Here is a 10,899-nt window from a genome sequence, read left to right on the forward strand (position 1 = left end):
CCATAGGGTTAGGTACTCAAGAGGAACAAAAGAGGAGATCTTGGTGTGTTAAAGTCAAAAGTGATTATTATAACATACAAAACCGGATAATGTTGTCTGCGAGATATGTGTTTGGATTAAGAAAATGATTGTTTGGATTGATGAATGAATGCGTGAGGATTAAAGAGAAAAATAGAGTTATTTGGATTAGAGTATGTTAAAGTGAATTTGTAAAATAATATTATAAAATTTGTAAGTGTTGTGATGATTGTGAAAGATTTTTAAATTTTTTTAAAATGTATAAAATGTAAGTTTACAAATTTGATAAATATAATAAAATTTAAAAAATATAAAAGAATTTAGAAATATAGATTAGAATTAAAATAAACTTAAATTAAAAAATTAATATTAAATATCAATAAAAATACATATTAATAATTAAAATTAAAATTAATTTATTATTTATTTTATTATAATATAAATTTAATATTAATAATTAATAAAAAATTATAAATGTTATATATATATATATATATTGAAATATAATTTGTATATATAATTAGTATATTTTTTGTTTTCTATTGCATGTTACATTCCTCGTTCTTTTATAAAATATTTTTTTTGAAATTTATTTATTTCTTTATCTTATTACAATACTATATTATTTATTATAATAATTTCTTTCTTTCTCTAAATTTATGTTAACAGTTAAGCGTTCGAAAATTATTTTCTTATGTGCATTTTTTTTTCATGTGGATGTAGTCCTAGTTGACAACTCGGCGTCCATGACTGTAGAAAAAATATTGAAAGAAATAAACGGACATCTAACTTGTTTTTTAAACTTGTTTTCTAAGGAGAGTCATTATATTGCACGATTATCATTTCATATACTTAATATACAACAAAATATATTATTATTTTATTTTAAATTTTTATTTATATTTATTATTATCATCCAAATATAATATTTTATCATTAAAAAGAATTGTTAGGCAATTGTTTGAAAAATATCTCTTGACAATTAAGGTTTTGTAAATAAGCATACGAAAAACTTTTTTAATAATAAAATATGATATTTTAAGTGAGATAATAAGTGTGTAAATAAAAAAAATATTATTTAAAATTTAAAGAAATTACAACTTAATAACGAAGCATAAATGATGAGAGCAAAAAAAATATACGACTATAAGTTATGTTTGGAGAGAGAGTACTGCAATATTTTTTTTCACTTAAAAAATTATAGTTATAAAATTGTTGTGGTTTTCCATATATAAGTACTCAAATTCAAATTAATTGTGCAATGATTATATAAAATAAACAGGTAGACAAAACCTCAGTTCTTGAAAAAGAATGTGGTCAATGAGTTATTTTTCTTTTTCAAAAATAATCAAAGGAGAACTATTTTTTAATATTAAAATATTTAATTAAAATATAAATTAAATAATTTAATCAATCAATCAATAAATAAAATAAGCTGACAGATTATTGTACAAGAAAGATTGAAGCACATAAAAATAATAGTACAAGTGGCTTGGAAGAAATAAGATGCAGCCACTAAACATGTGCAGGAAAAATGGAGTTATGAAATATTTGCATACTCCTTGAGTTGCAGGTAACCATGATGGGCTTCATTCGATTCATTTTGATCTTATGTTTCCTCCTTCCTCATTTTCATGACATCCTATGCAACATTGATTCAGACAGAGATGCCCTTCTTTCTTTCAAATCCCAATTGAGAGATCCAAAGAATTACCTGTCTAGTTGGACTTCAGGTTCCAATCCCTGCATCTGGAACGGTGTCACCTGCTCCGAAGTTGGAGAGAGGGTCCAATATCTCGCTCTATCAGAACTTCACCTTTCTGGCAAACTACCTGCTCGGCTTTCCAACCTCACTTACCTTAATTCGCTCGACCTTTCCGGCAACAATCTTCATGGTGAAATTCCCCACGAGTTGGGTCATCTCCAACGTCTACAAAATTTAGACTTGTCAAACAATAAGCTCACAGGTAAAGTACCTCCATCATTAGGTAACCTCTTTTCTATGAAGAGTCTTGTCCTGGCAAGGAATCGCTTTGAGGGTGAGATTCCAACTGAACTCGGTAATCTCTCTAGTCTTTCCTACCTAGCACTTTCAGACAACTACTTCTCTGGGGAGCTTCCAAGCTCTTTAGTGAATATGTCTAGCGATCTCAAACTATTCCATGTTGGACATAACTGGTTAACCGGCAACATTCCACCAGGAATTAAGAAATTTCAAAATCTCCTCTCCTTGTCCTTTGAAAATAATTTTTTCAGTGGAGAGTTACCATCAGAAATGGGAGCTCTACAGAGGCTGCAGAATATTGACATACACGGGAACAGATTGTCCGGGCAAATTTCAGACATTTTTTGCAATATAACAAATCTGTATACCCTTGCAATGGGAAATAATCAGTTCTCGGGAAGAATTCCCACAAGTATTAGACAATGCAAGGTGTTATTTTCTCTTGACTTGAGAATGAATAGGCTTAGAGGGACCATACCAAAGGAGATCTTTCAGCTTTCTTATTTAACATCCTTGAATTTAGCAGGAAATTCCTTGCATGGTTCGCTTCCTCCCGAGGTCGGCACCATGACACAACTTGAGACCTTGGATTTATCATCAAACAATCTCGTTGGCCCTATTCCGGTAAGTTTAGAAAACCTCCATTATCTACAGAAATTAAATTTGTCTTTCAACCATTTGGAAGGGGAGGTTCCTGTGAAAGGTCTGTTTACGAACCTTACCAAATTTGATCTTCGAGGTAACAATCAACTATGTAGCCTTAACAAGGAAATTGTGCAAAATTCGGGAGTACTCCGGTGTGTTGTTGGAAAAAAGAAAAGAAAAATCTTACTCCCTATCATACTTGCAGTAGTTGGTGCTACTGCTTTGTTCATTTCAATGCTCTTTCTGTTTTGGACAATAAAGAAGGAAAGAAAGGAGAGGAAAACCAGTGTGTCATCTGAACCTTTCAGGGGGTTGCCTCAAAATATAACTTACGGTGACATTCGGAGAGCTACAGACAATTTTGCAGCTGAAAACTTAATTGGAAAAGGAGTTTTTGGCTCTGTGTACAAGGGTGTGTTCAGCTTAAGCGCTGGGGAAACCGCCACCCTTGCTGTCAAAGTCCTGGACCTGCAACAAAGCAAAGCGTCTAAGAGTTTTAATGCGGAATGTGAAGCTTTGAAAAATGTTAGGCATCGGAACTTGGTGAAGGTTATCACTTCTTGCTCCAGCCTTGATTATAATGGGGAGGAATTTAAGGCCCTTGTCATGCAATTCATGCCCAATGGAAACTTGGACTTGAAAATACACACAGGAGATGAAGAGTCAGGATCCATTCTAACCTTGATGCAAAGATTGAGCATTGCCATTGATGTTGCTTCAGCTGTGGAGTACTTGCACCATGACTGTCATTCACCAATAGCTCATTGTGATCTGAAACCTGCCAATGTCCTTCTAGATGAAAACATGACTGCACATGTTGTAGATTTTGGATTGGCAAGGTTTCTGTCTCGAAACACATCAGAGAAGCAGAGTAGCACTCTAGCACTGAAAGGATCAATTGGCTACATTGCCCCAGGTACACATTAACACTTTGCTTTCTATAAAGAATAATCGAGTTTTTTTTTTTTTTTTTGTAGTTTCCTTTTACTTGCTATTTGTGCATAAGTGAGATACACGCACTTATATGAATAGGGTGATATGTTTCAGAATATGGTTTTGGAAGCAAGGCTTCAACCGAGGGCGATGTGTACAGTTTTGGGATCCTAGTGCTAGAGATGTTCACAGGAAAAAGACCAACTGATGAAATGTTCAAAGAAGGATTAAGCCTCAGCAAATTTGTCTCAGCTATGGATGAGAATGAAGTAGTGATGATGGGTGGTGCTAGAAGGCTGATTGAGGATTATGGATATTCAAAACAAAGCTCAAACAGTGATGATCACAGCAGTGGCTTTGACAGCAACACACATTGGATGCGTAAAGCTGAGGAGTGCATCGCTGATGTGATAAGAGTTGGTCTGAGTTGCACAGCTTATCAACCCAAAGAACGATGGAGCATGAGAGAGGCCTTATCAAAATTGCAAGCCATTAACCACTCTATGCTGCCTTTTTGAGATAATAAGGCTGGACCACCAACCTACATTTACCTTGATGCATTTCTATAGCTTCTATATTAAGTTCTAATAATGGACTTGACTTTAATTGTTCACACATTTTAATTACTAGTACAATAAACCAACATCTGGACACAGACTTCAGAGTGAATTACCTTTTTATCTTAATTATGATTCTTTTTTAGATATTTAGTTTTTTTTTATAGTTTTATGCAATTTAATTTCTGGTTTGACCACAAATTTTCAAGGAGTATTTGTATTTCTTATTATTATCATTATTATTATTAACCATTTGTTTGTTAGAAGGAATCAAACTCAAATTCCATTAGTAAACATAATAATATAACCACTATACTAGTCAAATTTGTTGTCATATTACGATTATTATTGTTATGATGATGATTATTATTATAATTAATATAATAATAAAAATATTAATAATAATTTGGATTTTGATTTTAGAACCAAAGTTTGCTTTGAATTTCGATTTGTAGACTAGTGGAATAGGCAACACTTGTTTGCCTGTTACCTTAGACTAGTAGAATAGGTAACATTTTTTTTATTGCCTTAGACTAGTAGAATAGGCAACACTTTTTGTCAATGTTTAGGCAACACTTTTTATTGTAAACTTTAGGCCATATTTCTTTATTCATGGTCCGAAAATATGGTCTATAGTGATTTATAAATCACATTTATAAAATGGTTACATTTTCCACTTTTAGGTCACATTTATATGTTTGTGGCCACTTTTAGACCACACTTTTATTGTTTAGTTCACACATTCTAAAGACAACACTTAAAAAATGTGGTATAAATAAACAACGGTTTTACAAATGTGGTATTTGGTAGTCCTTAAACCACACTTGTAAAATCATTGAATTTTCTATGTTTAAGCAACAATTATATAAGTGTTGTCTAGTTCAGTGTTTCCTAAAGTCACAAATGGTGTTAGACGATTGTTTTGTTCAATTTTTTTTCTTGATTCTTTAAGAATTAAGTTCTTGATTAAGAATTGTTTTCTTTGAATATACAAATTGATTGTTGTGTGTTTTCTATATTAAACAAGGAATTCAAATATGAGTTTCTTGCATTTAAGGTTGAAGATAACTTGACCATGGTTTCTGTTTGACGTTTAGAATTTCTCAAATGAAAATTTCTTTCATTTACTGCAATTCCTTTTAATTTTTGCTTTTACATTTCAATTCATGCATTTAATTCCTTTCAATTTCAGTTTGTCTCAATTGCAATATCAATTTTAGGTTTGCTTTGATTTCCAGTCCATTAGATGGTTAGATTCACAACAAAAGTCCGAGGTCATGTTGAAATTGACAACATGCAAAATGAATTGTCATATTAAGCTCATGAAACGCCTAATGTGTTACCAATAATAAAAATTGAACTTGTAGAAGACCTAGTTGACTTCCTCCTTCTTGAAATACTTGATCGTAATGACATCGAACCAATGTTTGATGAGTATAAAAAAGATGTCGACCACTCAAACAAAGTTGATTAAGAACATGACTACAACGACAAAGACAATTTGGACTTCAGTTCCTCGTATTGTTGTTGGGGAACATATTGTGCAATGTTGTAACTTTATTTGGTCTCTGTCTTGGTTATCACCCTATCATAGATCTATGGTATCATCTCATGAAACCACTCCTCAACTATTACATCCCACACTTGGTCCACTAGTTCAGTCCTATTATGCTTTGATAGTCCACCAAACTTGGATTGCACAGTACAACACACTTATGCGCCTTCAGTCCAGACCACCCCTACTCCATTAGTGCATATCATTACTACTTTGAATCTGCACTCAACTTGGGCCCCCAGTGCAATCCACCCTTGCCTCGTTAGTGCGCATTACCCATGCTCCTCAATGCATGATGTTGAGTCCATCTCACCCCTGCTACTTCCGATTATGATCTTCCTACTAAGGAGGTGCTATGTGAAGCTAGTGGAAAGATCATCATACGACCAATGGGTAAAGGTTAAGCTTACTATCTTATTCATATTTCATGCTTAAAAATATAATGCTTAACATTTTGGTTTGTATATTTTGTAGATGGACACCTAATCATCATGTTATTGAGGCGATTAAACAGGCAATTAGGTCACAATTTAGGGCTCCCTACCATCATTATGAAGAAGCCCAACTTAGATGGTAAACTGAATTTAAGGTGAGTTAAATTATTAATTAGAAGGTATTACAATTTAGTCATTCTTCAATATGATCAAATTAAATTATGTGTTCTTCATTTTTCTAGACTAGAGTGACTTGGACCCCATCATGATGAGTGGTAGATTAGAAAGGTCTACAAGTCAAAAGTAAGAAAGCGCCTTTATGAAAAATTAGCAAAACAAGGGTAAAGAGTTCCAAGAAAAATGTGTGAAATTTTGAACTATTGGAATATCTAAAAGTTCAAAGAAAAATCATTCCAAAAGAAAATGAATTGGTCTTTAGCTCAAAGTGCAATTACCTCAAATTACACTTGGACATTGCATTGAGCTTGGTAAGTATTATTCATGACTTGTGTATAGGAAGTTAGATGCAATTATATTAAAGGATATGGATACAAGAGTTATAGAAAAATGCTAATAATAATTGTGTCTTTTCTAATTCTCAGTTCTTTCACTTTAAAGAGGTGAATGACCTTTATTTTGTCTTTGTCTGTTTTGATTATAGTCATGATTGATTGACTCTTTGTTTTCCATTCTCTCTCTTTAGCTAGACCTAGATGAGTGTACTGCTTGTATATAGACTATTTATTTTGTTTTCAATTGAAGAATAGAAGAGATATTCATTCTCACATCCTTTGCCTTCCTTTTACTCTTTTGTTCATCTCTATTCTCTTATGTGTTCATCTATGTTCTATTTTATAATATGGTATTAGAGCTCTGATCAGAGCTCTGGTTGCTACATTTATCCATGGGTGAAGTTGTTGATCCCTCACAAGATTTTTGTTCACCTTATCATGTTAGTTCATGAGATAATTCTTTGTCATCCTTGAATAGAGTTTGTTCTCTTGTTACACAACAAGAGAGACAAATTTATGATGATCAATCCAAGACAATGATTGCTACTAGTAAAGGTTATAAAAAAATGCTACAACCTATGGTAGAGGCGCTGGATACGGAAGAGGACATACTCTCAAAATTTGCAGTCATTATGGAAAAACAGGACATACCATTGATATATGCTATAAAACATGACTTTCCACCTCATTTCAAGTTTAAAAATCAGAACCATGATTAGAGTCATACTAATGTATTTTTTCATAATACAAATTTTAATAATAATGAGTAGAATATTGAAGGTTCAAAGACAAAACTGTAGTCTCAACAAATTGGTTTTACTCCTGAGCAGTATCAAACATTGTTAGCTCTCTTGCAATAGTCCAAGTCCAGTGGCAATATATCTAATCAAGTCTCTATTATTCCTTCCAACATGACAACACAATCTGATAATAAATTTCTTTCTTCCTTCAGTTCTTGGCTTGATAGTGGTGATATTGACCACATTTGTTCATCCTTAACTCATTTCACTTTATATCATCAAATTAATCCTATTTATGTCAAATTACCAAATGGAAATCAATTCATTGCCAATTATTCTAGAACTATTTTTCTCAATCAAAATCATGTCATAGACAATGTTCTATATATTCCTTGTTTCAATTTTAATCTTCTTTCAATAACAAAATTGATTGATAATTTATCTTGTGTTCTTACCTTTAACTCTAATGCTTGTCACATTCAGTACAAGAACTCATTGAAAATAATTGTAAATATTGTAAATATTATTAAATATTATTAATATTATAAATAGTATTAATCTTATTAATAGTATTAATATTATAAATAATAGTAATATTATTATTAATATTATTAAAATCATTAATATTATTAATATTATTAATATTATTTATATTATTAATATTGTTGATATCATTAATATTATTATTATTATTTATATTATCAATATAATTAATACTATTAAGATAATTAATAATATTATTAATATCATTAACAATATTATTATTATTAATATCATTAACAATAATATTATTATTAATATTATTAATTTTATAATGTTAATGGTATGTATACCTATTATTAGTAATGGTTATTATTTATTATTGTTATTTATGAATATTAATTATGATTTTTTATATTATAATAATATTTTTAATATTATGTATATAATTATTATGATTAATATTATTTATATTATTAAAAATTTTAAAACTATTAAGATTATTTATATTCTTAATATTAATATTGTTAATAAAAATATTTATATTAATAATTTATTATAATATTGAATTTATTTTTGGATATAGATTCGTGAGTAAAATTTGTGGATAATGTAAAATTTAGTTACAAATGTAGGTAAAACTAGATTTACCTACGACTCTAGCATAACAAAAAGTCCTCTAGCACTAGCATAATGGAATTCAACAAGTTGCAAATTAATTTTTCTTTCAGCAACATCCTTAACCAATCTTTTCATGGACGTATACAATCATTCTTTCACCTCAGAATTATCAACTCTAAACTCAAGTTCATAACGAAAGTGGGGATTGAGATAATATGTAGCTGCATGCAAAGGTCTATGAAGTTGATTGTTCCATCTTGCATCAATTATTTTTCAAATATTTTCATACAATACCAACTATCATATATTAGAAATAATTTCGCAAATAAGTAATTAAATTTTGAAAGATAAAAGCTATAGAATTTTTACCTTTTCTTAAATTAAAATTGCTCTTAATCTTCTCATTTGCACAATCCATCTTGTCATATATGAAAATATTGCATGCTTCATATTTGAGTCCATTAATTTTAGGACCACCATAAGAGGAGCGATAACTTTGATAGAGGAACTGGTGTAATATGTTCTTTTCCCTCACTTTCTTCATGATCTTCATCAATTATATTTAACTTTCTTTTCTTTAATGAAGCTTGCTTATCTTCTACAACAATTTTATCATCAAATTTTTTATTTATTCTTAAAAAAAAGCACAAGTTTTAGAGTTCTCCTTAGTTCTAGAAAGATGATGCTTGAATCTAAATATTCTTCCACTCATATAGTCTTTGAATAATAATTATATTTCACCTTTTTACCATTTCCATTAATATCTATCTCATGCTTCCATCCAATATCCGATTTATTTCTTGAAGCATTTTTACTTCTACTTTTAATAAATGAAGATGCACTTAAATTGTTCCTAGTTGAATTTGTTCCACTTCCAGACATTCCTTCAAAGACCATGAAATATTTTTAAATTAAAAACAAAATTCAATTGAATTTTTTCATAATGTTCACAATATGTACTGCTCCAATCTCTGCGAAATTAAAAAAAAAAATGCACCAAGTTTTCCCCAAAATTTGACTTTTTATAAAAAAAAAATATTTTTTCAAAAAATTCTTTAAACTTTTATTAATTTTCAAACTTTGATGACAATTAGTTTGAGATATTTATTACGCATTTAAGTACTTGTGCATAATGTTAATTTGTTTGCAATATCAAAATTCATATGTCTATCTGAATTTGTCTGGTGATACTGTTTATAGGTTTGTGAATTATACACAAAATAATTATAATATAAAAAAACTGACATACGACAAGAGTTATTACTTGAATCGTCGTAGTTTCTAACATTTTAACTAATGTTGTGATTAAGCTTTCAAAATTTGGCTAAAAGCATTGAAAAAACATCCAAGAAACTTATTAAATTTAGTTAACCGACGTATATTTTGGTTAAATTGAAGAAATTTTTTTGTTTATAACTAGTTTTTAGGAACTGTTCTTCAAAGTGCAAGCCACCTTATTATTGACTCTTGACTCTGACTTTAGCAGTAAAGTTAGAAAAACCACACATTAAAGTTCTTACTTTATTTTTGTTTAGTTGTATGCCAGACTTGGCTATTTGTTTAGAATTTATAGTAATTTGATTCGATGTGACACACCACCTAACGAGTTTTATTTTCTCCAATACTGTGTCCAGTGCTGTAGGGTGAAGACCTAGTCAGCGACGGGATTTTCACGCGTCTCTCTATCATCTTCAAAAATACCTCTTCTCATTATTAAACCTTCCAATTCTCAAACTTCCAATTAGCCACACACAAAAATGGCTTTCCTTGCTTTCTCCAAACTCATGTCTTTTCCTGCTCTTTTAGCAATTCTTTTACTGCTCATCTCCTTCGACCTGGGAGCTGCTGCCCAACCTGACATTAAACCTGGTACGTTACTGTTAATTTTACTACAATACTAAGAAGTTTAAGAAGGTTAAGAATGTTCTTATTATTTATTTGTTCACTTTTTACTGGTGCAGGGCGAAAACTTTTCCAATGTGGCGGCGGCTCCCCCTTGCCTGTTCGCTTAACGCGTCCCTCTGTCCGGCCGTAGAGGATATTAACCCCCGCCACGGAGGGGAAAATAATGAATACCCAACACCCAATCTACATCCAACTATTGGAGATGTTGCCATCGTTTTCATTTATGTGATTTCATACCAGTTGTAAAATTACTTTTAAGCATATAAGTCATTACATCTATGTAATTGCAATAATAATAGGTATGCCTTGGATACTGAAAATTTCCCCCAACTCTGTGTGTATTAGTGTTATCTGGCAACCACGTAGTGGCCAGATCTCTATTCAGCCAATAAAATTCCCATTCTCGTTTCCTTCTCTAAACGCTGATAGCAAAACACTGCACAATTATGTCAGAGAAACTTGTTGCGATAAAAAAAATATGCTCTTTATTGCTA

The 10,899-nt window shown here is 30.8% G+C and overlaps 1 protein-coding gene and 1 long non-coding RNA gene across 2 annotated transcripts; both read left to right on the top strand.

The window, feature by feature from the left end:
• Positions 1-1,498: 1,498 nt before the first annotated feature.
• LOC137822913 (probable LRR receptor-like serine/threonine-protein kinase At3g47570) lies at positions 1,499-4,270 on the top strand. Its single transcript, XM_068627938.1, has 2 exons — positions 1,499-3,584; positions 3,716-4,270. The coding sequence occupies exons 1-2, from the start codon at positions 1,598-1,600 to the stop codon at positions 4,117-4,119; spliced, it is 2,391 nt and encodes a 796-aa protein (XP_068484039.1). The 5' UTR covers positions 1,499-1,597; the 3' UTR covers positions 4,120-4,270.
• A 5,769-nt stretch (positions 4,271-10,039) lies between these two features.
• On the top strand, positions 10,040-10,825 carry LOC137821784 (uncharacterized). The gene is made up of 2 exons (XR_011082879.1): positions 10,040-10,369; positions 10,462-10,825. It is a non-coding gene; the product is annotated as an uncharacterized lncRNA (long non-coding RNA).
• Positions 10,826-10,899: the final 74 nt, after the last annotated feature.

The sequence above is a fragment of the Phaseolus vulgaris genome, chromosome 9 (assembly GCF_000499845.2).
Source record: "Phaseolus vulgaris cultivar G19833 chromosome 9, P. vulgaris v2.0, whole genome shotgun sequence".
Taxonomy (NCBI): Eukaryota; Viridiplantae; Streptophyta; class Magnoliopsida; order Fabales; family Fabaceae; genus Phaseolus; species Phaseolus vulgaris.